This window comes from Pantherophis guttatus, chromosome 18 (genome assembly GCF_059756535.1).
Source record: "Pantherophis guttatus breed Tessera chromosome 18, ASM5975653v1, whole genome shotgun sequence".
In the NCBI taxonomy this organism is placed as follows: Eukaryota; Metazoa; Chordata; class Lepidosauria; order Squamata; family Colubridae; genus Pantherophis; species Pantherophis guttatus.
Genome location: NC_142080.1, coordinates 14,296,473 through 14,323,772, shown reverse-complemented (window position 1 = coordinate 14,323,772; position 27,300 = coordinate 14,296,473). Strand labels below are relative to the sequence as shown.

General features: G+C 46.1%; 1 protein-coding gene across 2 annotated transcripts in view; it reads left to right on the top strand.

Moving 5' to 3' along the window:
* Positions 1-26,556, top strand: part of LOC148111632 (maestro heat-like repeat family member 5) — a 36,554-nt gene extending 9,998 nt beyond the window's left edge. For both annotated transcript variants that reach the window (XM_087881300.1, XM_087881299.1), the window contains 25 exons: positions 353-1,628; positions 3,080-3,175; positions 4,219-4,335; positions 5,167-5,289; positions 5,823-5,972; positions 6,593-6,712; positions 7,273-7,352; positions 7,869-8,004; positions 8,363-8,458; positions 9,938-10,042; positions 10,589-10,724; positions 16,377-16,495; positions 16,831-16,980; positions 17,180-17,334; positions 18,940-19,087; positions 20,480-20,631; positions 20,992-21,129; positions 21,574-21,688; positions 22,556-22,699; positions 23,443-23,619; positions 24,166-24,315; positions 24,565-24,690; positions 25,023-25,125; positions 26,080-26,145; positions 26,265-26,556. In XM_087881300.1, the coding sequence (XP_087737426.1) occupies positions 1,575-1,628; positions 3,080-3,175; positions 4,219-4,335; positions 5,167-5,289; positions 5,823-5,972; positions 6,593-6,712; positions 7,273-7,352; positions 7,869-8,004; positions 8,363-8,458; positions 9,938-10,042; positions 10,589-10,724; positions 16,377-16,495; positions 16,831-16,980; positions 17,180-17,334; positions 18,940-19,087; positions 20,480-20,631; positions 20,992-21,129; positions 21,574-21,688; positions 22,556-22,699; positions 23,443-23,619; positions 24,166-24,315; positions 24,565-24,690; positions 25,023-25,125; positions 26,080-26,145; positions 26,265-26,428 (3,120 nt within the window). In that variant the 5' untranslated portion in view covers positions 353-1,574 and the 3' untranslated portion in view covers positions 26,429-26,556. The remainder of the gene's footprint in view (positions 1-352; positions 1,629-3,079; positions 3,176-4,218; positions 4,336-5,166; positions 5,290-5,822; positions 5,973-6,592; positions 6,713-7,272; positions 7,353-7,868; positions 8,005-8,362; positions 8,459-9,937; positions 10,043-10,588; positions 10,725-16,376; positions 16,496-16,830; positions 16,981-17,179; positions 17,335-18,939; positions 19,088-20,479; positions 20,632-20,991; positions 21,130-21,573; positions 21,689-22,555; positions 22,700-23,442; positions 23,620-24,165; positions 24,316-24,564; positions 24,691-25,022; positions 25,126-26,079; positions 26,146-26,264) is intronic.
* The last annotated feature ends 744 nt before the right edge of the window (positions 26,557-27,300 follow it).

The window sequence follows — 27,300 nt, the reverse complement described above, 5'->3', positions numbered from 1 at the left end:
ACAGTTGTAGAGGTACAAAGGAGAGACTCCCAAATTCCTCTGTAGATCAGCAGCTCCTTGGGCAGTCTGAGCTTCTTGACCCAGGAAGAACATGTGATAAATAGAGATAGATAGATAGACAACTAGATAGATAGATAGATAGATAGATAGATAGATAGATAGATAGATGATAGATGATAGATGATAGATGATAGATGATAGATGATAGATGATAGATAGATAGATAGATAGATAGATAGATAGATAGATGATAGATAGATAGATAGATAGATAGATAGATAGATAGATAGATAGGAGCACCAAGGACCCCTCCTTTCAACCTGGAGTTACAAAACTTCTCCTTTATTGACAGGATCTCCATCCAGTTCAAGAACTCCCTCTTCACGAGAGGATGGACCACATGCTAAAAAAGTTGCCCTTCTTGAAGAAGGAGGACAGCAAGGAGTCCCATCCACAAATTACGAATAATGACCCATGGCAGTGGAACAGTCACTTCTCTGGCTCCCACCCGTCCACTTCTTCGGCCACTCAAAGAACCACGCAGGTCTTGCCCCTTCTTGTAAAGGGTTCCCCAGCTCCAGTGGACATGAGCAAGAAGGTGCAGCCTCCAGCACTGGTGCTGCCAGAATTGGTGCGCAGGACCCCTCTGAGGGCTTCTCAGGGGGAAATGAAGCCTGGCCTCAAAGAGCCCCCTTCCTTGCCAAGGAGGCCCGAGAGGGAAAGGGCTCCGGGGAGAAAAAGCTCTCAAGACACCATCCTTCCCTCATATCCAGGTATAGATGCTACAGGGCTGGGCTACCTATGGAACCAGCCTTGTCCTATCACATCAGCCCACCCCACACAATCAATCCATCCATCCCTCCATCAATCAATCCATCAGGACAGAGCCAGAAGGGACCTTAGAGGTCTTCCTTCTCCAGAGACCAATTGCATTAAGCAATAAGTTTCTCTTCCTACCTTCTAGTGCTTTGGAAAATAAGTTGGCCCCCTCCTCTGTGTGCCAGCCCCTCAAATACTGGAAGACTGCTCTCATGTCACTAGTACACCCTTCCTTCCTTTTCCTAACTACCCAAATCCAAATCCTGCAATCGTCCTTCATCAGGTAGGGACGTTATGGTGCAGACTCCATCAGTCAAAGAGTTTCGACTGTGGGGCCTAGGAAGAGGGTCTTCTCTACTGCTGCCACTGTATTAGGGAACATCTTACCCTCAGAGGTGAGGAAAGACCCCTCCCTCTTAGCCTTTTTCAAAGGCTAGATCTAAATTATAAGATTACAACATCATGAAATTTCAAAGCAATAAAAAATTCCAATTCCATATATAAGATGGTTGTCTAAGGACAGGAAGATCAGGGCCTCGAGACTTATGACACGTTTGACCCCTCCCTCAGGCTCAGCCTGGTGATCCACTACGCACTCCTTGTCTCTCTCTGCTTTGAGAAGGCTTGTCCTGTCGAATTGCCCATCAATCTCTGTCTGTCTCTTCTTCTCAGAACTCTCTGACAAGTCTTTCAAAAATTTATGGGAGAGCAGGAAGCCATTAAAAGGCAGACCCGTCAAACAAATCTTGGATCTCATGGACGAGAGAGAAATATTAGAGACCATCTTGGACCATCTTCGTCCTTTCCAGGTAAGCAGCTGGGTTTGTGTCGCGGTGGGCCCTGAGGTCCATCGTGGAGAGGGTCCAGAAGCCAGGGCTGCCTCGGTGGAGATCATTTATCCCAAAAGTAGACAAATGTAGTTATGGAGAATTTGCTGAACTAGGGGGTCCTTGCTGGAAGGATCATGGAACGACCATGGAATGATTGCCTCAACCATTTTGGACTCCACCTCAACATCAAGACAGGATACTTAGGGACTGTCACCACCCCTGGAATGCTTCAAATCAATGGAGAAAACCTAAAGCAGGTGGACATTTTTTGGTATCTGGGATCCCACCTCCAATGTCAATGGTGACATCAATGGCGAGGTGAGAGCAAAGGAGAATGCAGCCTGGATACGTTGGCGAGAACTCACCAGTGTGTTACTGGACAGACGAATGGCCACCCATCTTAAATCTGAGACCTACAAGACAACCATCCGCCCTGTTGCACTGTCTGGCACTGAATGCTGGGCAGCAACAACAGGGACCGGAAGCTCTCTGCATGCCACGGAAATGCGAAATGGTCCTGAGTGTGAGAAACAGTCCATTTTTTTCAGTTGTAAACTATCCTTTATAACTTCGAACAGTCAGTAAATAAATGTTCTGACCCAAACACGACAAACCCTCTGAAGTGAACTCAAAGATTCCTTTATGAGGAGAGCCAGCAGCCCCGACAAAAAGTTTCTCTCCCACCACAGGCTAACAAGTCCATCCGGCAGGGAGAAGAATCGTTGTCTGCCACATCTATTCATCTCCGCCCCCTGCCTTTTATCCCCAGAGCTAGGGAGGGGCTTCGCTAGCAGTGGTGGCTCGTCTGTCCCAAGGACCGGCCCATAGATTTCCACTGCTCTCCTCTCCTCTGCCTTCTGTGTATCCGCGCGTCAGGCACTGGACCCAGATGTTCCTCCTCTTCCTCATCCACCTCCAGACCTGCGGTCTGTTGACTCACCATCTGAGGGCTGACGGATGGCCCAGGCTCCTCCTCTGTCTCTCTCTCTGCCAGCCCCATTCCCTCTTCCCCCTCGGAGCTCTCAGGTTGCCTTGATGCTGGCCCTGACTCCCACGCCGCCTCCTCCTCCTCCTCCTCCTCCTCCTCCTCCTCCTCCTCCTCCTCCTCCTCCTCCTCCTCCTCTGATTCGGCTGCTGGAGGGCCACAACAATAAATGGTGATAAATCAAGTTCTCACAATTTGTGGCAGAGATTTTCCAACCGTTCATCTCAAAAGCTGCCTCTGCTCCAGCTGATACAATCCGGATGTTCCTTGTTACGTGCTTCGTGTCTGTCCCAGCTAGAAAAGTCAAATTACTTATAATATGCATCCGGACGCAGAAGGGAAACCAATCCTCCCCTTGGAAACACACAGAAAGCTGTTCCTTCCTCTGCTCCTTCACTTTCTCACAACTTCTTTTTTGTTGTTCTTGTTGTTGTTGGCAAAGCAGATTCCTTCAGACCACAAACTGCCCAGGAGGAAAACAAGCGCATTGCCGCCCATCGACCAGAAGCAAAGCACGTCCCAGGTCTTGTCTAAAGACAAGGTAAATATGCGGAGGTTTTACACTTTTAGGGCCGCAGTTATCTTAGATGCAACATCAGAAGAGGACAGCTTGCCATGGCCAACTCACCGTGGCTGCCCACGAGCCACAGCAGACTCACCGCGGGTTAATTCAACCATTCCGTTCTCTCCAATAATGTTAAAAATCATTTTAACATTTGTCGTTTATGTTTCATTTGTCCCTCCTTTGAGGCCTCCTTTCTTTGACGCTTCTGTTCCACCATTTCCTCGATATTAGACAGACAATGAATAATAGAACTACAGACTTGGAAGGGGGCCTTGGAGGTCTTCTAGTCCAACCCCCTACTGAAGGAGGAAACCCTTTCCCATTTCAGGCAAACGGTTGTCCAATCTCTTCTTAAAAGCTTCCAGTGATGCAACACCCACAACTTCTGGAGGCAAACTGTTCCACTGGTTAATTGTTCTCACTGTTTGGAAGTTTCTCCTTGGTTCTAGATTGGTTCTCTCCTTGATAAGTTTCCATCCATTGTTTCTTGTCTTGCCTTCGGGTGCTTTGGAGAATAGGCTGACCCCCTCCTCTTTTTGGCAACCCTTGAGGTATTGGAACCCTGCTATTAGTGTAACTCTTGTTCCCTGGTGAGTTGGCCACGGCAAGTAGGCCATGGCTAGTTGGCCATGGTTAGTTGGCCAAGCCAAGAGGGCCATGGCAAGTTGTCCCAATCCACCACGGAGAGCTAATGCATGTAAAAAGATGAAGCTGCCAGATCTCCACAGAAACCATAAAGGATCTCAGGACGGCCAAACAGAGAATCAGCAAAGGGCACCTATGGGGATGGGGGAGGGGGGTTAAAGTAGCTTTTCAAGAAGAAGAAGAAAGTCAAAATGGCAATTATTGACTTATTAGATTCGTATGCTGCCCATCTCCCCAATCAGGTCACCCAGGACCAGTTTCCGTGTGCTTGACCACACGGAGTCCTTTTCTGATCCTAATTTCTCCTATATTTCCTTTTCCTGGCCGTTTGGTGGAGCTCCCTAGGACTCACGGACTCTTTTTCCCACCTTCAGATTAGCCTCTACAAATATTATGGCGTTAAACTGCGAAACTCAACACAGAAGGACCTGGTGACGGAACAGCTCCAAAGCCTTCTAAGTTTTTCACTCCAGGAAGAAACAGACCGAGAGGTGAGTGGCAGTGGGATGCCTGCGGGGGCTGAGACCTCCATCTTTGTGGGGTCCTTGGGGCTCTCTGAGCTTGGATGTTTTCTTGCAGACGTTTAGTGACCCAACTAGGTCACCTCATCAGTGCCAGAAGAGAACAGGTTTTGCAGAATAGAGGTGAAGGGAGGAGGAGGAGGAGGAGGAGAATTGTGGGGTCCTTGGTGCTCTCTTAACTTGGTTGTTTTCCTGTAGATGTTTCATGACCCAGCTAGGTAACATCATCAGTGCTAGAAGAGAATGGGGGTTACAGAGAGGAGGAGGAGGAGGAGGACTGTGGGGTCCTTGGTGCTCTCTGTGCTTGGTTGTTTTGTTGCAGACATTTCATTACCCAGCTAGGTAATTTCATCAGTGCTAGAAGGGCCTGGGGTTTGCAGAGAGGAGGAGGAGCAGGAGGTGGAGAAGGGGAGGAGAAAGCGGAAGGTAAAGACAAAGGGTTAGGTGCAAATAAGAGCCTTGGTGGTGCAGCGGACTAAAATGCTGTTAAGTAGCACTTAGCTGCCAGCTGCCGGCAATTACTGTGAGTTCAAATCTCACCAGGCTCAAGGTTGACTCAACCTTCCATCCTTCCGAGGTAGGTAAAATGAGGACCCTGATTGTGGGGGCAATAAGCTGACTTTGTATTAAAAAGAACACCGCTTTGGGGGGGGGAAAGACCTACTAAGCAGGTCTATACAAAAGTATGAAGGCTATTGCTTAACGCATTGTAAGCCGCCCTGAGTCTCCGGAGAAGGGCGGCATATAAATCGAACCTATAAATCAATAAATGTCCTAATTCACAAACATCGCTTTGCCTAGGGAATCTCGGAATCCATTCGAATGGCATCCTTTTGCCACCTGCCTGAGATTCTGGTGGCCCTGGAGGAGGCTGGCCAGTTCAGGCAGACAAAAGGACCGTTTGCAGTAGAAGCCCCCATTGAGGTAAGACCAGGGATGGGGTTGCAAGGTCTGAAACTCAGTACAGAAGGAGGCTGGGGGGATTCTGGGAAGGAAAGTCCAATGTGCTTAGAAGGACTTAGGCTCCAGGCTGTCTGGTCTCCTCAGATTGGTCATAGATCTCGTAGATATAGGTGGTGCTGAAATTCTCCATCTCCATCTCCTGGAGAACTATTTTATAAGGCTAGAGAAGATTAGGAGCTGCCCCAACAAACACCTCGAGTAGACCCAAAGGTGCTTTTTCCAAAGGCTTGGGCTTGGTTTTTTCCTGAAGACATTTCGCTTCTCATCCAAAAAGCTTCTTCTCTTTTGACCCAAGTCAGACCTGAAGAAGCTTCTGGGATGAGAAGCGAAACCTCTTCAAGGAAAAACAAAGTCCAGTTGCCTTTGAAAAAGCCCCTTTGGGGCAACCGTGACCTGGATGACTAAGAAGCTCCATCAGTTTCCATCCATTGCTTCTTGTCTTGTCTTCTGGTGCTTTGGGAAAGAGTTTGACCCCCTCGTCTTTGGACTGACAGGACTCACAGACTCTCTCCGAGAGATGGATTCGGACCACATTAATACTCTGCTATGGCCAGGCAGTCCTGGGAGCGCAAGTAGAGGACATGATGCCTTTCCTGGACAACATTGTCTCAGAAATACTCTATCAGTATTCCAGCATGAAAAAGGTAGGCAGGTTTCCACCCTCTACTTCTCTTAATGCTGAGTTTAATCACAAGAACAATTATAATCCGGAGTCCTTAGCTTGTTTGATTTCTTAAAGACATTTCATGACCCAACTAGCATGTTGTGGGAGAGGAGGAGGAGGAGGAGGAGGAGGAGGAGGAGGAGGAGGAGGAGGAGGAGGAGGAGGAGGAGGAGGAGGAGGAGGAGAATCTATGGTCTTGTTGCATTTATTATCCTCAAGGCAGCGCTCCTGCATTACACTCTTTCTTCCTTTCCACACAACAACTCTGTGACGTGTTTTGGATTGAGACTGGCCCCAACTCACCTAGCTGGCTCTCGTGCCTAGGGCGGGACTTGAACTCACAGTCTCCTGGTGATTGGCCCAAAGACAGTTGGCCTTTTTCCCTAAGGAGGAACTAGAACTCACCATCTCCTGGTGATTGGCCCAAAGTCTCTCAGCTGCCTTTCATCCTATAGTGGGACTAGAACCCAGAGTGTCCAGTGATGTTTTGATTGGGGGCCCCCAGAGTTCAACCAAAGACAATCGGCTACGTAAAGGTTTCAGTAAATAAATACATCCTCTTCCTTCTGGTTTCTTTTCATTCCCACTGGGGTTTTCCAGGACGAAGGGCTGAAGAAAGCCTTCATGAGGTCCATCATCATGATCACCAAAGCTGTTGCCAACAGCAGGAGGCAAGACCTCGATTTGCCCCAGAAACAGGAACTGGTCACAAACATCGTTGTAAGTGGGGAGAGGGGGGGAGGCAGGTGCTCCTGGGCGTCTTTCTTTTTGGAAGTGAATTTGAACCGAATTGAATGCCAATCAATGGAGCCTGAAAGGTTTTGTTGCTAAGTGGGACATTTGTTAAGGGAATTCTGCCCATTGTACGACCTGTCTTGCCACCGTTGTTAGCCGAATCATTTTCGTTCAGTTAATCGCACGGCTGTTAAGGGAATCTGGCTTCCCAATTTTATATAGGTCATCAAGAGGCCACAGTTACCCACCCCTGACTTAAATCATGGTCACGGGACACTGCAAACTGCCATCAATGCAAGCTGGTGGCCAAGTGACCGAAATGGGGTCACAGGATCGCTGAGGAAGGGGCGCCTCTCGGAACTTGGCATCTGGGTCATAAGTAGTCCTGAAGAGATCCCTCAAAACTTTAAATGGTGGCTAAGTGACCAGTTGTAAGCTGGGGACTTCCTGTGTCAACCAGAAAAAGCGTAGGGCTGGGAAGAGGGCCAGCTGGAGGGTGGCCATATCTCAGGTTCTTTCTTAGATGGGTTTCCTTCTCTTTTCAGGAAGTCATTGAAGATGAGCCCGCGAGACCCTTGTCCATCGAAAATCTCCATCAAGCGATCATCACCATCACCTGCATGAGGTATGTACCTGCCAAGAGACAGAGAGAGAGAGAGAGAGACAGAGAGAGAGAGAGAGACAGAGGAAGGAGGGAGGGAGAGAGAGAGAAATCCTGCATCCTGTTTTGGTCACCACAATATAAAAAAGATGTTGAGACTCTAGAAAGAGTGCAGGGAAGAGCAACCAGGATGATGAGGGGAGTTCTGATATTTGAGGGGCTCTCAGAGAGAGGAGGGGGTCAACTTCCCCTCCAAAGTAGCTGAGAGCATGATGAGAAGCGATGTATGGAAGCTTATCAAAGAGAGATCCAGGAGAAATTTCCTGACACCGAGAACAATCCATCAGTGGAACAGTTTGCCTCCAGAAGTTGGGGGTGCTCCATCCCTCGAGGTTTTCAAGAAAAGAGGGGACAACCATATGACTGGGATGGTTTAAGGACCATCAAGCAAGGGTTGGAGTAGAAGACCTCCGAGGTCCCTTTTAGCCTAATGAGTCTATGATCTTCTCACCCTCCTCCTCTTTTCTCGTCTTTCATCAGCCGTATGAAGCCCCCCTTGAACTCCGAGATGAGGTCTAAAGTGGTGAGAAAAAGCATCCAGAAGGTGTTTTCCTTGCCGGCTTACCTGGTGACAAAACTGAACGTGAACGGCCCAGGACAACCAGCTCAAACTCAGGTGAGCAGTCCAGATGGAGCCAAGCCATCTGAGATCCACCTGGAAATAAGCATGATTCAAAATCTCCTCCAAAACTCTGGATCCATCCATCGAGCCCAATGTCCTTTTGTTCCTCGTGTTCAGCCGAGAAAGCATTTCCTCCAACTCTGGAAGAAAAACCAGCCCTGCAAGACGGGCCACTCCGTTGATTGCAGAAGGGTGGACTTCAACTCCCAGAAGTCCGTGGCTGGCTCAGGATTGTTGGGCGTTGCAGTCCACCAGTCGTCCTAAAAGGGCCATAAATTCCCCAGCCCTGGATTTCTTCCTCTTTCTTCCTTTACACCACTTCTTCCTTTAGATATTCTTTTTCTCCTTCTAGGATTTTTATGACCAGATGGTGACCACCTGCAACACCATGCTCACCGCCTTGCTGTCCGAGGCTCCCAATTTGGATTCCCTGCAGGATGTCTTGACGGTAAAGAGTGATTCTTTCTCGGGGTTGGTCAGCCAGATGTTTAGGCTGGATTTGGCGATTCTGTCCAGCTGTCGAGCCCCTCCCAAGGACCCGGGATAGGCAAATGTGGCTGTTGGGTGGACAACTCGTCCCATGGGACAATTCAACCATTCAATTGAACTCATTTCAATAGTTAAAAAATGATGTTCATTTTTGTCATTTACATTTGTTTTGTCCCTCCTCTGGCATCTTTTCACTAATGATTCTATTCCACTATTTCTCTGATATTCGTGTCTCTCTTGTCCCACGGCAAGGAGGAAGGGAGGGAGGGAGGGAGGAGATGATAATAAGAGTGAGGGAGGGTCTCAGGGAAGTCCACAGGTGCCCCTGACACGAGAGACGTTGAGCTGGCCACTCCCACCTCGGCCACGCCCCCCTCGAGGTCAAACACAACCTTGATTCGGCCCTCCATGAAATCGAGTTTGACACCCCTGTCATAGAGCCTCGCAGCTGTTCCGAGTAAAGCTGCCTTCTGCAATTGACCGATGCAGATTATGTCGATGCCGATGGGATTCATTTTAGCAACAGAAATTTTGGACTCATTGTGGTCATAAGTCGAGGACTACCTGTATTTGTGATGGTTGCAGCATCCTGGGGGGGGGGTGTCACCTGACCACCATTGGCGAACTGCCCAACTGGCTTCCGACAAGCCAAAGTCTACGGGGAAAGCGAGATTCGGCTAATGACTGCATTATTCACTTAAGGACCACAGGGATTCGTTCAACCCTGGCAAAAAAAGGTCATAAAGCCAGTCACAAGTCGCCTAACATCCACCTTGGTAAGCACCCCAAATTCTGGTCGTAAGTCAAGGACTACTTATACAGGAAGTCCTCGACATACAGCCATTCATTTAGGGACCGAGCTGGGATGCTGCAGCCGTCATAAAGATGAGTCATTGGCCAAGTGTTCAAATTTTGATCATGTGACCATAGGGATGCTGCAATGGTCATAAGTGTGAAGAATGGTCGTAAGTCCCTTTTTCAGTGCCATTGTAACTTTGAACAGTGACTAAATACTAATAGCACTTAGACTTACATACCGCTTCACCGTGGTTTACAGCCCTCTCTAAATGAGGACCCAGGTTCTTCTCCTATCTGGGTCCTCATTTGACCGACCTGGTAAGGACGGAAAGCTGAGTCAACCTGGAGCCGATCAGGATGGAACTGCTGAACTTCTGGCAGTTGGCAGAATTAGCCTGCAATACTGCGTTCTAACCACTGTGCCACCACGGCTCTAAATGAACTGTTGTAAGACTAGTTGTATTCCAGAAATCTTCAATTGCTACTCTAGTTTTCAGTCTAAAATAGACCTCAATTGACCAATGTCTCAAATTTGTTGAGCTCCTTAGATTTTCTCCCCAGTCCTGGCAACTTCTGTGGCTCTTCCAACTGTGAATCACAAATTCTTCCTTTCCTCCTCCTCCTTTGTTTTTCCTGGCAGCACATTAATCCCTGGATTGAATCTCCCAAGAGACACGAGAGAGAGAGGGCCATCAAGAGCATCAGACACCTCCTGAAGTTCGTTTCTGAAAACGTCAATTTCGACGTAAGTCACCGTTTGGGATGCGCAGTGAGATGTTTTCAAAGAAAGGAAGAAAAAGAAGCAAGTCCTGCTGCCTTTTGGAAAAAGCATCTTTGGGATGTGACCAGGAGGATATAAGGAGTCCCGCTTGATGAAGGGGTTGGAGGAGAAAACCTCCACAGTCCCTTCCAGCAATTGAGGTTCTGGGATTCTAAGGTTCTATGATTCTGGGATTCACAGATTCTAAGATTCAGAGATTCAGAGATTCAAAGATTGTATGATTTAGAAATTCAAAGATTCTTGGATTCTAAGATTCTATTATTCAAAGATTCTAGGATTCACTGATTTTATGAATCTATGACTATGATTCTAGTCTTCTAAGATTCAAATATTGGATAATTCTAAAATTCTAAGATTTTATGTTTCTAAGATTCTGTGATTCTAGAATTCTAAAAGGTAGGATTCTAGGATTCTGTGGTGCTATGGTTCCTATGCTCTGATTTCAGTTGGCTGAAACCTTCATGAGCCCCCCTTCTCATCTTTCCCCTCCTTTTTGCTTCCTTTCATTAGCCCACAGGTGACTTTTCTTTGCTGGGACAGCTGGTGGCTTTGCTGGGCCTGCACGTTGGCGACACCAGCAAAGAAGTTGGCCAGACGTCCGCAGAGGCCGCCTACCACCTCCACCACCTCATCATGAGCAAAATGGGTGAGAAAGTTGGACTCCAAGGGCTGCCAGGAGCCCAGGGATGCGCACTGCCCAGGAGAGCACTGGGTGGCACAGCTTGTGGCGTGACCAAGACCCCGGTCGTTTGCCTGGGCAGAGATGCCTGGAATTGGCCGTTGGTATTGGCACCTCTCAGGGCCAGGGGTCATTTGAAGACTGAGTTTCTCACGTTAAGTGGATCCGTTAGGCCAGTGGTCGGCAAACTCATTAGTCAACAGAGCCAAATATCAACAGTACAACGATTGAAATTTCTTTGGAGAGCCAAATTGGTTAAACTTAAACTAGATAGGTAGGTACATTGTTATTAACTTAATTAGGGTACTCCTAAACTGGCCTTTGCTAAGAACGTCCTCAATCTGATGGAGGTACGTTCGCTGAGGTCGACCCCTTCCATCTCTCCCATCCACACTCGTCCTGTATACTTCTTTCGTCTATCTCCTTTCGTTCATCCTCTTTATATGTCCAAACCATCTCCTCGACACTACATCTTCTTTCACTCCACAACATTCCCTAAAATTAACTTAATAAACTTTACTTAAAGTTTTAAGTCTTAGTTAAACTATAGGTACGTTGAATAAAACTTGATCTCATACTTAACAACGATATTATTTATTGATAAAATTAAATTCCTTACAATTGACCTTACAATATCCATAAAATTAAATCATGACAATGACTGACAAACACTAATGTGAACAATGGCCTTGCATCTCCTTGGAAAGTTTGAGTAAGTCAGGTTTGTATGTTGTTTTTAATTTTAGGCACGATTCCAGGTTCTCATCAATAAGACAACTTCTCAATTTACTCTTTTTTTTTTATTGAAAAAGTTTTCAAATACAAATTTCCCCCCCTTTTTTTTCCCCTCTCCCTCCTCCTCCCTAACCCCCCCTCCCCACCCATCCCCCCCTGTGACTTCTTCATAACAAAAAAAAAAAACCTAATTCATAACAGATTACTTACTCCCTCCTCTAGATATTGACCTTTACTTACTAAAAATATTATTAATATTATAACATCCCCCTTTATCCATACATTTCAGAAAAGAGAAAAGAAAGGGAAAAAAAAAGACATTATACTATGACATTATAGAATAACTTCTCCACTTTAAAACTATACAATAAGTCCTACTTTAACATTTAATCTTCTATATATATTAGTATAACATTTCAAAGTGGCCTTCCCCATAAAATCTAGTTTAACATTTATTCCACTCTATCCATTTCCTCCACTCCCCTAAATATATCACTTAAAAATCCCTTTTCTTAGACTAATCAATCTACTAACTAGCTTATTCACCCACTATCATGCAAAATTACCATACACAACATTTCTTAATATCTTTGAATCACTGCCCACACTACTTAAAAATATATGTCTATATTTTCCATTATATCTAAATAAAAAAAAAGAAAAGACAATGACTTTAAATTTATAATCCATGTAGTATCTTCTTTGAGGTCTTTCCACTGGATTGGTAGAACCAACATCCATAATCGGGTAACATAGCTTACTGGTGCAACAGTTTATTCAGGATCTTCAATCATATCTGCCCCCGTCAGTAGTAAATATCTTCTTATATGTATAAAAGTAAAAACAACCACCCGAGTGACATTATAATTATATTCCATATAGTAATAATTGTGGGTTTCATCAGGATTATTAATTCCCATCATCGTAGTGGGTAACAACCCGATCTTCTGCATGCCCCAGCATAATTCTCTTGCCTTGTAATTCAAGATAATATAATATGTTTATCAACACAAAAAGAAATTCCAAAATGGATAATTCAAATCCATCAGTTTAAGGCTCGTTTCACGTCCCCAAATTACGGCCATGCAGAGATCTGCCACAATCCTCAGGATGATATTAACCAATACATCGCCTCTTCTGTGTTTAGACATAATCATTCATATTTTAAAGTCACTGGCTTCACTGTTGCCTAATTTAGAAATTTCTATTTTTATGCCACCTATTTCTTTTTTTCTTTTCTTTTTGTGGGTTTGGTTTCCATCCTGGTTTCCTTTCTACAAATTGTGTATCATCTGGTCGGTTTTTATTCTGCTTTGTAGATTGGTCTTGTTGGTTTTGTTTTTGTATCTCATGTTTCTTTTTTATCCCTTGTACATCCCCTAATTGGTTTCCATACTTATCCTTGCCTTGATAAGTCATCACATTAATGTTAGATGCCACTTCTCTCAAATTTGTAGATAGTCCAGCTGGGGTATCCAATAAATCCAAAGGCAATTCATCTAGTACAGTCTCTGTAATTCGATATTTTACCTTTATTTCCGGCTCCTTCTGCTTATCCTGTATTATACCTGAAGATATTAAGTTCATTTTCAACCTATTTTGATAAAATTCTTCCGCTCTTTCAACAGTATTTAGCTGATATCTTTCTCCTTGGTATCTAAATATAATACCAACTGGGGCGTCCCACCTGAATGAGATATTTCTCTTTTTTAACTCATTCACCAGAAAACCAAATTTCTTCCTTTCCATCAATATCTTAGGTGGGAGTTCCTTGTAAATCCAAATCTTTCTTCCATACAATTGCAAATTAGAATTGAAGGAATTTTGCACGATATTATTCCTAATTTCTTTGTCTGTAAAATAAATCACCACATCTCTAGGCAATTGCCTTTGCTTGGCAATCCAGGAGTTAATTCGATAAACTCTGTCAATCCTACAAAACACTTCGTCAGGTTGAACCTTTAGAATCCCAGCTAGAAATTCAGAAGATATTTTCCTTAAATCCTCTCTATTATTTTCCTGCAAACCTCTTAATCTTATCGCATATTCTGTGAAATTATATTGTACCATTAAAATCTCTTTTTCAATCTTCTGTTGCAGATTTTCTGCATTACCATACTTTTGATCAGCATCAGCGATGTTTCAACAGGCTTGGAAAGTGAATCGAAGTTTCTCTTTCAAAATCTTGAGCAAAAAGAGATCATTGGTTTTCGAATGAAATAACTTCTTCTAACATCGAAAAAATGGTGTTTCCTTTCCCCTGTAGTTTACGATTAAGCTGATTCAAATGAGACGTAATATCTACCATGAAATAAAATTTTTGGATCCACTGATCGTTCGTTAGTTCTGGATAGCGAATCCCCTTCTCATGGAGAAATGCTTTAATTTCTGTTAATAAGGAAGCGAAACGTTTCAAAACGTTTCCTCTTGATAACCAACGTACCTTGTTATGCAGCAGAAGATCGGCGTACTCGCTCTCCATTTCAACTAAAAATCCTTTAAATTGGTGATGATTAAGAGGTTTAATCAGTATATTCGAAGACATTTTGACTGTTCTGTCTTTCACTGTTTTAGCAGACAATGGTAACTCTTTAATTTTTTTTAGAATATCGGCTTTGTTCTTAAAATCCCGAAATAGCTCTTCGGATGCATTTATAAAACAACTTTTTATGTATTCGCCGTCTGTATATGGTTTTCCTCTCTTAGCAATCTTTTGACTAACCACAAAACTTGCAATATTAACATTGTTGGAAGATTGAATCCAGTAATCAAATACAGAACTTGATTTTTCTTGACTCTTCTGAAGTTCCTCAACTGCTTTCTTCCTTGCATCACCGACAGGATATTTACTACTAAATGGCACGTGTTTAGTTTTAAAGTGTCTCTCCAAATTTGATTTCTTGTTATGCACCAATTTTTCCTGACAAATGAGACAGGTCGGAAGGCCATTTAAGTTTTGAACAAACGCGAAAGTCTCGGTCCATTCAACTTTAAATTCATGGTTTTCGTCTTCCGTTTTTCTTTGCTTCTTCTTTGTAGCCATGTCAAACAGGGCACCTAAAAAAATGTTTCATTTTATAATAATAAAGCCACCAACACAAAATAATTACAATTCTTAAATTGATGACAAAAATACCTGTAGGATTTGCAGCTGGTTGGAAAAATACAGGTAACTTTATGCTCCGAGTAGTTACTTTTGTCACCCGCGCGTGATTGGCGGATGCGACTAGCACTAACCACTGCACAAGGAGATTGCTGACTGACTGGCTGACTCAACTCGTGCATGAATCGCGTGCGCCTCTCCCACGCTGCGTATCCCATGGCCCACCTGCGCCGCGTCTCCCGTCTCCCGTCTCTCGCCCGCAAGACACCCCCACTTCTTCTAATGCCACTTCTTCAGAATAGACTCGCCCAGGCCGAAAACCGACTTCTGCGCATGGGCCACGAAGTTCCAATCGCACTGTGCGTGCGCGCCCGCAGGTGGTATTTTGTGGAAGAGCCACACTCAAGGGGCCAAAGAGCCGCATGTGGCTCGCGAGCTGCAGTTTGCCGACCACAGAGTTAGGCTAGGCATCTGCCATCAGCCAGCCTGGGCTTGTGAGTCTTGGCACATGGATTGGGTCTTAGCGTGTTTTGCAAAGCCACCTTTTAGTCATTGGATGGCTGCATGTATTGCAGGGAGCCAGAAAACGGGTTAACCAAGTTACGGGTTGAGTGGGCATTGTTAAGGAAAGAGCTAAAGAGGGTTTATAATTGCAATACATTATTTGTTAATTTTATAGTTTCAACCCCATTTTACGTGTCTTCTAATTTTTAATTGGGAGCCGTCCACAATCGGTTGAAAGACAGGCACTTATATCAATGGTTTACCTAAAGAAAAGGATCGGTTAAATTTGGCTAGTTAAAAGCTTAACCCAGTGGCAACTTTAAGCCATGTGGATTTCAATGCCCAGAATTCCCCAGGCAGCACACAATCAATTCACAACCTAATGCTTCATTTGCACATCAGACCAAGGTAGTCTGGGTTAAATCCGGTTAGATTCATTCATTCGTTTGTTCATTCGTTTGTTGGTTCATTCCTTCATTCCTTCATTTATGTAATTTGTCTCTTATGTAGCCCTATATTTCCCCTCCATTTACAGTCCCATCTATTGTGTTAACCTAGAAAAGGGGTTACAGGTAGTCCTTGACTTACAACAATTCATTTAGTGACCATTCAAAGTTTAACCGGCACTGAAAAAAAGTGACTTGTGATTGTCTTTCACACTTACGACCGTTGCAGCATCCCCATGCTCACGGGATCAAAATCTGGACACTTGGCCACTGACTCCGATTTATGACGGTCGCAGTGTCCCAGGGTCATGTGATCCCTTTTGTGACCTTCTGCCAAACAAAGTCAATGGGGAAGACGGATTCACTTAACAACCGTTTTGCTAACTTAACTGCTGCGGCAATTCACTTAACCAGGTTGGCAAGAAAAAAAATCGCAACCTGAGGCAAAACTCGCTTCATAACTGTCTTGCTTAGGACTCAATTGTGGCCGTAAGTCGAGGACTGCCTGTAATTGGACCACTAAAGAGGTCATTGTACCTGTTTCGTTCCTGATCAGTGAGATAAGAGAAGGGGGGGGCAGAGAAAGAGGGAGCGAGGGGGGAGGAGGAGGACTGGTGTCTCTGAGCTTTGTTGTTTTCTTGTGAAGGTTTCATGACCCAACTAGGTAACGAGAAAACCACCGAGCCCAGAGAGCACCAGGGACCCCTCAGGTCAGCCCTGAGCTACAGATCTTCTCTTCTGTTGGAACGACTAAACCGGCCGTCAGACGAAGGATGTTCAGAAGTTCCGAATGCCAAAATCTGACCTTCTCTTGTTTTCCTCCCTCCAAAGCCAAAGAAATGGATGAGAAACCTAGAAACAAGAAGGGGAAGGTCGTCACTTGGCTGAGGGAAGACTTCTCCTTTTCGGGCCCAACAATATTTTATAATAACGTCTCCAAAATGGCTACGGTACGTTTTCGTTCAGCATTTTGCCTGGCTTCTTATTGACCTTCCTTTTTCTCCTCCTCTTGACCTGGAGATACTCAAAAAAGTCAATATCACAGTGGGGACGGCAGGCTCCAAAGGCCGGAGGGTGGATATCCATCCCCCACAATGTCTAGGAGCAGGCGATCTCGGCTGCCATGTTGGCTTCTTTCACCCACATCCTAATATCACGTGGTGGATGTCATGGAATACGGCCTGCCTCTCTACATGGGGTGCTGTCCCCAGATACGGGTCAAAGTCTCTGGCTTGTCAAAACCCTGATGCATCTCTTCATGGTCTCCTTTTCTTCTTTCCGATAGGCCTTTGGCGAGCATCTGAGCCCGTCTCAAATAAACGACCTGATCTTAAAAGCCCTGGCAGCTCTGACACACCTGGACAAAAACATTTCACACACTGCGGGACTCCTGCTCAATTCGTTCTTGGAAGAATGTGGGATGGACATGGAGGAGGTAAGAAAATGGCAGGGTTTGGAGCAAAAGGGATAGAGGAGATTTTGTAGAAAAGAAAGATGAGAATGGGTGAGACCTTGTTGACTTGGTGACAACACTTCGGCTGGATTTAAGAAGGCTAGGGTTGGATGGAGACCACCAGGTAATCTTAGGGCTGTTGAGAAAGTTGGTCATCCCTTGGATTTCTCTTTTGCCATAGCTGCCCATGATCCTCAAGGAGATCTACCGACGTCTCCCGAAGATCTTGGACCCTGCCACCAAACAACAAACGCTAAAGGCAGTGTGTCACCTGGCGTCCAAACGGGTGAACAAAGTCGTGGATATTCTCCTCGAGTGCTCGGTGGCGTGCGATGGGTAAGAAGAACCTCAAGGAGATGTGCCTCCTGTTTTCTTGTACTCTACAGAGATTCTCAACCATTTGCGATAGGGGTGAATATCTGTAGCTTGGGGTGGGCAGGTCATGTGCTGATTGGGGGGGAGGTTGCATTGGGTTGGTTGAGGGCCAGTGCAGTCGCTGGTTGGCTGTGCAGTCGATCTGAATTCTGAGAGCTTCCTAGGCTGGTTGTCTCCACCATCCAGGTCATGATTGTCCCAAAGGTGCTTTTCCAAAAGGCAGCTGGACCTCCTTGGTTTTTTAACTTTCTTGGTCGCCACACTGTAGAAACAATGCAGAGACTCTGAAAGAGTGCAGAGAAGAGCAACGAAGATGATTAGTGAACCGGAGCCTAAAACATATGAAGAAGAGTTGCAGGAATTGGGTCTCTCTAGTTCGATGAAAGGAAGGATTGAGGGGGGACAGGATAGCAGTGTTCTGATATCTGAGGGGCTGCCACAAAGAGGAGGGGGTCAACCTATTTTCCAAACCACCTGAGGGCAGGACAAGAAGCAAAGGGTGGAGACGAATCAAAGAGAGAAGCAACCTACAATGTGCAGAACTTTCCTAGCAGTGCAAACAATTAACCAGTGGAACAACTTGCCTCCAGAAGTTGCGGGTGCACCATCACTGGAGGTTTTCAAGAAGAGATTGGACAGCCATTTGTCTGAAATGGGATAAGATTTCCTGCCTGAGAAGCGGTTTGGAGTACAAGACCTCCAAGGCAGGGGTGAAATCCTCTGGTTTGGTCTGGTTCGCCCGAACCGATAGTAATAATTGCTACTGTTTGCCCGAACCGGTAGTAAAAAAAAAACGCTTTAAAACGTACGACAATCAGCTGTGCCGGGCAATGTCGGAACCTTTTTGTAATTTCTAATTTCAGCATTTTTTTACTACCAGTCAGCTGTGAGAAAATCAGCTGTGCCTGATTGTCTGTGAGGTTCCTGTTTGTTGCAGGGGCCATTTTGTGTAAAGTCCAGCTGCTTCTGCATTGTATGTGAGTCAGTTGTGTAGCTTTTGTGTTACTTTTGTGTAAAGTGTGATCGTTTGCTTTTGAGCTCTCTGTGATTCAGTGAGGTTCTGCATTGTGTGTGAATCAGTTGTGCAGCCACGCCCACCCGGACACATAACCACCAAGCCACGGCCGCCTGGTCATATGACCACCAAGAAACGGCCACCCGGTCACATGCCCACCAACCAACGCCCACAGAACCGGTTGGGAACATTTTTGAATTTCACCACTGCTCCAAGGTCCCTTCCAACTCGGTCCTTCTGTGAAAAGCACCTTTGGGTTAATTCTGTAGACACACTGCTCCTAGAAACCTCCCCCCCCTTGACCAGTTCTGGGTTCTCTGGCACTTCCGGTGGCGCAGAGGCCCTCCTTTGAATGGCTACTAGACAAACGGTTGCAAGTCGAGAACTACCTGTAGCTTTATTTTTTTCCATGCCTTAAAGCAGTTCATTTGGCCATCGGTTCTCTAACCCTTTCTTCCGTTGGGGGGGTTAATCTATCTGGAATGGCCGTCTCTTTGAAAATGGGGAAAGAATCTGATTTTTTTCCCCAATCCATTTTTCCACCTGCACAGAAGTGCCAGGGAACTGTGGAGGGCGCTGGCTGCAGACCCCTATGCTAACCTGAAGATCATGAAGCCCCTCCTCAAAAGGCTTGATGACCACGATCCCAGCACCGAAGCTATTGGGAGGGGAACAAGCAAATCCATCATGCCCATTGCGGTAAGCCCTCAACCGGTGGCTCTCCTTTCCTGAGATCTGCAGGTGGGCCAGGCCTGAGGAAAGGGGGAAGGGGCTGAGCAGAAGAGTCACCCTCGGGGGTCTCCTCATCAGGAGCAGGCACGCCCTGGCTGGAGGGAGGCAGAGGGCAAACTGGTGGGGGCTGAAATCGGAGCAAAATTTGACGTAAGCCCCCCTTCCCCCCAAAATGCCCCATTGAAAGTAGAGGCATCTGTGGGCTTCCTCACCAGAACAGCTTTGATATTCATCCATCCATCCATTCATCCACCCATTCATCCAGCCAGCCAGCCAGCCAGCTCTATCATCTATCCACCCATCCATCCATCGGTTCATCTATTCATTAATCCATTCATTCATGTATCCGTTCATTGATTTATTCGTTTATTCATACATTCCTTCATTTATTCATTCCTTTACTCATCCAATCATTCATAATTCAATTGATTCCTTTATTCATTTCTTACGTTATTTCTTACAGAAATAACTAAAAAAGAGTTCGATTTAAGAAAATACATGATAGGAACCAACAAAGGCAAACACCCAACGGAGTACTTTGTGTCATATCTTATTTTAAATATTCTTAATCTGTATTTTTATTATGTGTTATATTGTTTTATTACATTGTTGTAAACTTCCCAGTGTCAGATTGCTCAGATGGCCGGTGGAGAAATTTAATTAATTAAGACCAATAGATTTGTAGTCCAGGTTTGAACTGTGGGGTCCTTGGTGCTTACTGAGCTTGGTGGTTTTCTTGCAGATGTTTCACGACCCAACCAGTCTAACCCTACCTCTAAGCCTAACTCTTCCAGCACTGATGAGGTTACCTAGCTGGGTCATGAAACATCTGCAACCAAAAAACACACGCTCAGACAGCACCCAGGGCCCCTCCAAGGACCCCTAAGAGGTGGAGAGTCAAGAGCCCACTTAGGAATGAAGACAAACAGAGAAACGTGAGGTTACCAATCTCTTTGTCCCCAGTTCTGTCTCACTTGTGCTACTCGTTGTCTCCCTTTTGTCCTGTATCTACACCCCACTGGCCTCTCAAAGTCTGGAGGGGGTGTAGAATGGGAGTTTCAGAAGTCCCACTTCTAGCAACCTTTTGCTCCGTGTCTCAGACATGGACTTTCCTGGCTCAGCTTTCATGGACATGAGGATTTTTTTCTTTCTCTGGGCACAATGAGAATGTATCTGCCGAACAAAACTCTGCATTGGCGACAAGAAGGGCATCCAGCCAGGAAAGCCTCAGCTCCATTCAGTTGCCCAGACTCCACCCCGCAAGGGATTAGGGGGTCGTTAAAAGAAGAAATAGATGATGATGATGAATCTAAGTAACCTGATGAGCCCGAGCTGACTCTCCTCTCCTCCTGTTTCTAGGCCACCAATGCGCTCTCCTTCCTCCTCTCGCTTCCTGAGGCAGCAACCATTGTCCAGCATAAGTTCTCCAGCCTGCTCCTGGCGCTCGTGACGCACATCTATTTTCTGCTGGGAGCAGGCAAGAGCGGGTCAGAACAGACCTACCATCTGGGGTAAGGAATCTCCTGGGCCCAATCTGGATCCTTTCTCCATTTCTGCAAAGCTCAGGAAACAGTCATTAAGTGAACTTTGTCCCATTTTGCAACCTTTCTTGCCAGAGTGGTTAAGTGAATCATTGCACTGGTTAAGTCCCATGGTCGTTAAGTGAATCTGGCTTCCCCGTTGACTTTGCTTGTCAGAAGGTCCCAAAAGGGGATCGCGTGACTCTGAGACACTGCGACCGTCATAAATATGGGTCAGTTGCCGAGAGTCTGAATTCTGACCACATGACCATAGGGATACTGTAACGGTCGGAAGTGCAGTGGGATCAGCTGAATGATTGGCACCAACTCTTCTGCCTTTGTTTCATTTAGCAACGCAGTCAAAGCCGTCAAACACCTCATCTTGCGCACCGGCTATCAGGAGGAGTTCAAGGACTTAGATATGGTTCAATGTTGGGCGATGCTGATGAGTCCTGAAAGTGTGTTTGAAGGCATTTTCCACCTGGTCCGGTAAGAAATTAAAAGTCAAAAGAGCTTGGCTACGAGGGGCAGTGGGTGAGAGAGGGAGGGGAGGCAGAGGGAGAGGAGGAAGAAGAAGAGGCAGAGAGATAGGGGGAAGGGGAGAGAGAGGGAAGGGGAGAGGGAGAGGGGAGAGGGGAGAGGGAGAGAAAGAGGGAGAGAAAGAGGGAGAGAGACACACAGAAGGCAAAAGTGAGAGAGAGGAAAGATTAGAGGGGAGGAGAGGGAGGGGAGAGGGAGAGGGAGGGGAGAGGGAGAGGGAGAAAGAGAGAGGGAGGGTGAGAGAGAGAGAGGGAGGGTGAGAAATTCTCTAAATGGAGTAATTCATTGAGTAATTCATTTATCGATCATTCAGCTCATGATTTCTCTAGCTTGGTGATTTTCTTCTCCCTAAACAGCAGATCTTGTCTGATCTCTCCATATTTATTCTCTTAGGATCTTGTTCAACTACTCGAAACATGAGCTGAAGGTCATGCTCCGACAGGCTGAGACCTACGTGCGCCACCCCGATTTAAGACACAAAACCATTGGGATGGTTTTCTTTTCGGAGGTGAGGAGACCTTGAGATGCACCCCAACCTTCTGGAGCTCAAGGAAAGTTGCCCAGGGTTCAACAGAACTTTATGGTTAGAAACTAGAAGTTGTGGGTTCTCCATCACTGGAGGTCTTGAAGAAGAAACTAGACAGCCATTTGTCTGACATGGTAGAGGGTCTCCTGCTTCACCAGGGGGTTGGGCTAGAAGACCTCCAAGGTCTCCTGGTATTCTGTTAATCAGTGGAATGGCTTGCCTCCAGAAGTTGTGGGAGGGAGGGAGGGAGGAAGGAAGGAAGGAAGGAAGGAGATTGAGGGAGGGAGGAAGACTCAGTGACCCCAAATTCCTTTTACTTTTTGCATTATTTTTTGTATTCTTGCAACTATCATTTACACTACCTATCAGACAGTCACAAAAGGGATGACGTAACCTCGAAACACTGCGACCGTCATATATATATATATATATATGCCGCCATTCTCCCGAGGGACTCAGGGCGGCTTACAAAAACAATATCCAATACAAATCACAATAAATTAAAATCAACAACCCAATTAAAACAATTTAAAATTATAACAATGTACACCCATAACGGATCAGTTAAGTTGACGAAAGGGCCACATCTTCAACTCAAATATGGACCGGCAAGTACCCAAATTTTGATCACATGACCATGAGGATGCTACCATGGTCATAATTCTGAAAAATGGACGTATCTCTTTTGTCAGTGCCGTTGTGACTTTCAGCGGTCATTAACCGAGGACTGTGTTTATTTTCTTTTTCTCTCCCCGTAATGGCTGAAAGTGGCATCCTTAGTCGAGGCTCTCAGGGAAGTTCTCTTCCTTGGCTTGGCTAACGCTCCATATCTCCACTCTTCTTCTTCAGCTGCTGTTTCACCCGGAAATTTGCCAATTCTTTGTCATCCAAGACATCCTCCAGGTGCTGAAGGAATGGATGACCCAGCCATATCCGCTGATACAGACTTTCAGCGTTAGAGGACTGGGGAACCTCATCCAACACCCGTTTGAGGTAAGAGATGGGGGGCAGGAAGGGAGTGGCTTCCAAGGTAGTAGCAGGTGTGACCTCGCTCTCTGGGAAGTCTACAAGGCTGGGAAGGAGAGAAGAAGGAGAAGAAGAAGGCAACCAGCAGAAAGAGGACAGCTAGAGTGGTGTCTCTTCTACAAAGATGGCTGCAACCCTGGAAGATCTGAAGGTGCAAGTAGAGGCCAGATCCTCTTGGAGGACATTTGTCTGAAATGGTATAGGGGTTCTGGCTTGAGCAGGGGTTGGACTCGAAGACCTCCAAGGTCCCTTCCATCTCTGGTATTCTGTTAAGGACCAGGGGAGACCTGAGAGCAGTCTTCCAGTATTTGAAGGGCTGCCCCAAAGAAGAGGGGGTCAACCCATTCTCCAAAGCCCCTGAAAGCAGAACGAGAAGCAGCGGATGGGAACTAATGAAGGAGAGAAACAACCTGGAACAAAGGAGAAATTTCCTGACCCTGAGAACAATTCATCCTTGGAACGACTTCCCTCCAGAAGTTATGGGTGCTCCATCACTGGAGCTTTTCAAGAAGAGTTTAGATAACCATTTGTCCAGCAGAGTCTAGGGTCTCCTGCTTGAGCAGGGGGTTGGACTGGAAGACCTCCAAGTTCCCTTTCAACCCTCTTCTTCTATGCTCTGTGGCCTTCTCTTGCATTTGTCATGATCGCTGTGAGACTCAGAGAACTCCAGTGACCGTTTAATTGCTCGTTTCTTTCCCTGCTTCCTCCAGAAGAACATCTTGGAACCCCTCTTGATGCCAGTGCTAAACTGCGCTTGTCACGAAGAGAAGACGGTGGCAAAAGAAGCTATAAGGACCCTGCATTTCCTCCTCAGGAACCTCGATATCAAAACCCATGCGGTGAAGGCAGTCAACCTCATTCCGCTCCTTCTGAAACATTTTCATGATGTAAGTCAACCAAATCATAACAAACTGGTTTTCCACCTCTCTCTCCCTCCCTCCCTCCGTCCCTCTCTCCCCCTCTTCCCTCACTCACTCTCTCCCTCTCTTTCGCTCCCTCCTCACTCCCTTCCTCCCTCTCTCTCTCTCTCTCTTTCTCTCTCTCTCTCTCCCTCCTTCCTCCCTCCTTCCCTCCCTCCCTCCTGCACTCCCTTTCATTCTCCCTCTCCCTCTATCTCTCTCTTTCTCCCATAAAGATGGGAGAAAGTCCAGAAGGAGCTGCTAAGATTGAACAACTCTGGTCTAGATCAGGATTTCTCAACCTTGGCAACTTTAAGAGGTGAGGACTTCAACTCCCAGAACTCTCCAGCCAGCATACTGGAGTTGGGCTCCCCATCTTTGGGGCAACCATGACCTGGATGATTGACCATCTCCATGGACATTGAACTGGGAATAGGTGTGCTCTGAACTTGTGTGTTCTCCTGCAAACTTCAAGAAACTTCTGCATGGCTATTCTGCTATTGGAGGGACTAACCTGTCTCTCTTCCTTCGTAGGACGACATCGAACTGAGGAATACCTCCATCACCATTTTTGGCATGCTCCTGAAAGGACTGAAGGAGTTACGGAACAGTAATATGGCCGAAAACATCCTGAACAGCCTTATTCCCCTCCTCATACAACTGTCAAATGATCGGACAAAAGAGGTGAGTTGAAGGGCTGGCTAAGCTGAGCTCCTGCTCTGATCATGCTACCTTCACAGAGACCACTCTGTACCCCCATCTTCACTCAGAGCAACGTGGTTGTACCACGTGGACACTCTGGAGAATGCAAAGACATTGTAGACAATCCTGAAGTTGTGGGGTCCTTGGTGCTCCCTGAACTTGGTTGTTTCCTTGAAGACCTTTCCTGACCCAACTAGGTGACAGGATCTCCCTCTTTCCTCCCTCGGCCAGGTCTCCAGGAAGACCCTCGACTCCTGCGTGTCCTTTATGAACTGGGGGGGCTTTCCCAGCAACTTGTTTGACTATGAAATGTACACCAGTCTTCATAGCATGTACTCCAACATCTGCTACGTGGTTGTAAGTAGGAGCCAAGCTGGCCTGTTTTCTTCCAGATTAGAGTATACTAACCGTTTATTTCTTTATTTTGCCCTGCCTTTCTTATTTTTATAAATAGTTCAAGACGGTGGGCATCCCTAATACTTCTTCTTTTCTTCACAACAACCCTGTGAGGTGGGTTGCCCTGAGAGAGAGGGACTGCACCAAAGTCACCCAGCTGGCCATCGTGACTAAGGAGGGACTAGAACTCCCAAAGTCACCCAGCTGGCTTTGACCAAGAAAGCAGCCCCTTGGTAAAAAAAAAAAAAAAACTCTATAGTTCATTGGCTTCTTTGTTGCCTTGTTTTCCCCAGATGAATAAATGCAAGCAAAACCTTCCTGCGATGTTGGATCAGATGCTGGGATTCCTGAGGAGCCGGAACTCTTCCCATCGCGAGGCAGCTGCCCTCTTAATTGGTAATCACCAATGCCAACTCTGGAAGGAGGGCAGGAAAACCCAAGACAGGCGGGCGGCCTTGTCACCAAAAGAATCTATGCAGAATTAAGCCATGTCGCTTAATCAGACTGGAAGCTGCTCTTATACCGTGTGGCTTCTCCGGAACGGCTACGATCGCGCAACAGTTTCTCAGGCAGTTCCTGCCCTCTTTCTTAAGGGTATCGCTGCCGTTGTTAAGTTAGCCACATGGTTGTTAAGTGAATCTGGCTTCCTCCCGGATTTGGCTCAGCCGAAGATCGCAAAAAGTGATCTTTGACCCCCAAGACACTGTAAGCGTCATAAATACGAGTCGGTTTGCCAAGCATCCGGATTTTGATCTTGATGTGGCATCGCTTCTAAGGGTGAAAAGCAGTCGTAAGTTCCTTTTTTCAGTGCCATTGTAACTTTGAATGGTCACTAAATGAACTGTTAGAAGTCGAGGACTACCTGGCCTGTATCCCTCTCTCTTGTATAGGCAAACCCACAGCCGTGGCTTTTTCTCTGGAAATATTTCCAGCTGGCCTCCCATTCTAGTATTAACTGGATTCAAGGCTGCTTAGATTTTTTTCCAAGATGATGGTTGTTTGCACAGTCCTAGAACATAAAGTAATAGAGTTGGAAGGGACCTTAGAGGTCTTCTAGTCCAACCCCCTGCTAAAGCAGGAGACCCGATTCCATTTCAGACCAGTGGCTGTCCAATCTCTTCGTTAATCTCTTCTTGAAAGCCTCCAGTGAGGCCTGGAGACAAAAACAGAGGAAGAACGGCTACCCCTCGTCCTTCTTATTATTAGACAGACCCAATCCCTGGAACCATCCCGTAAAGTCCCAAAGCGACTCTTCCAAGTGGAAACCAATGAATTGCGCGTTTTTTTCCTGAATCAGTCGATTTAGCCGTCTCTGTTAACCCCACCAACGTTTTCTTTTTACGTGCCCAGGCTGCTGCGCGCAATACATGCAACCGGAAGTGATGACTTCAAAACAAATGAAAGAAGTTTTCCTGGGTGAGTTTCAAAGTTCCCTCGCTTGAAACAAGGAGTTTTTCTCCAGAAGCTCTGTCGCTGATCAGGGCTGGTTCTCACGGTTGATCCCGGAAATCCTTTGTTTTCTGGATTCGTTTCAGGTCTCCAGGATCTGCAAGGCGATTCCGAAGCCTCAGTGGCTCAGGCTGCAGCTGACTCAATGCAAGAAATCTTTCGGCAGTGTGGCCATCTGATCAAGCCGGGTCTTGTTAGTAGTCAACTCCCCTCCAAAGGCATCAGGAGGATCTCCGAGACCAAGCAATAATAGTTTCATAGTTTCATAGTTTCCATTATTGTCATGGCACCTCATAGAATGAAATTAAGTGCCATCCTCACTGTATATTATACTTTTTAAAAACCCTATAAAAATAAAACAAAAACACACTTCCTTCACATTGTATGCAATTGAATTAAAAAACCCTCGTATTGTATTCATATTGCACTGTACGTAGAATTGTATAGTTACTGCTCTGCGATAGAAGCTGTTTTTCAGCCTACTTGTCCTTGTTTTTATTGTCCTGTACCGTCTGCCAGATGGTAATAGTTCAAAAAGAGGGGGGCCCAGGATGAAATGGATCCTTAAGGATGCTTTGAACTTTCTAAAGCCAGCGGGAGCTATAAAGCTCTTCCAAAGTGGGGAAGGGGCAACCCATGACCCTCTGGGCACCTGCCTTCCAGCTGGTCTTTGGGGAAAGCGAGGAAGCGTGAAGATAATTCTTACATCGCGAAGGACCACGAAGGAACGTCGCAGAAACAAGACCTGGCAGGGAGATTGTGGAAACAGGCCCTGGAGACAGACAGAACAATTTAATGTCAGAGAGAGGAGAAGGTTCCACGAGAAGGTCACAGAGCCACAGGTGCTATTGGAGAAGGGTGGTAGCAACCATCAACCATCGATGATATCTGGAACATCTCCACTCTTGCTCGTCTTCCAACAGAAATAGGAACGCCTAGAGTAGGGCAGATGCAGAGAGCTGAACACTCCGTGGGGGGAGATCTAATGTCCTCCAAAAAGATGCTCATTATTATCCACATAGATGGAGCATTGAATAAAAGCCTTCGGGAAAACCTCTGGATCCCAAAGGCGTCTTCCCATGGGCCCTGATCTCCTTTGGAAAGCATGCGACGTTTCTCAAC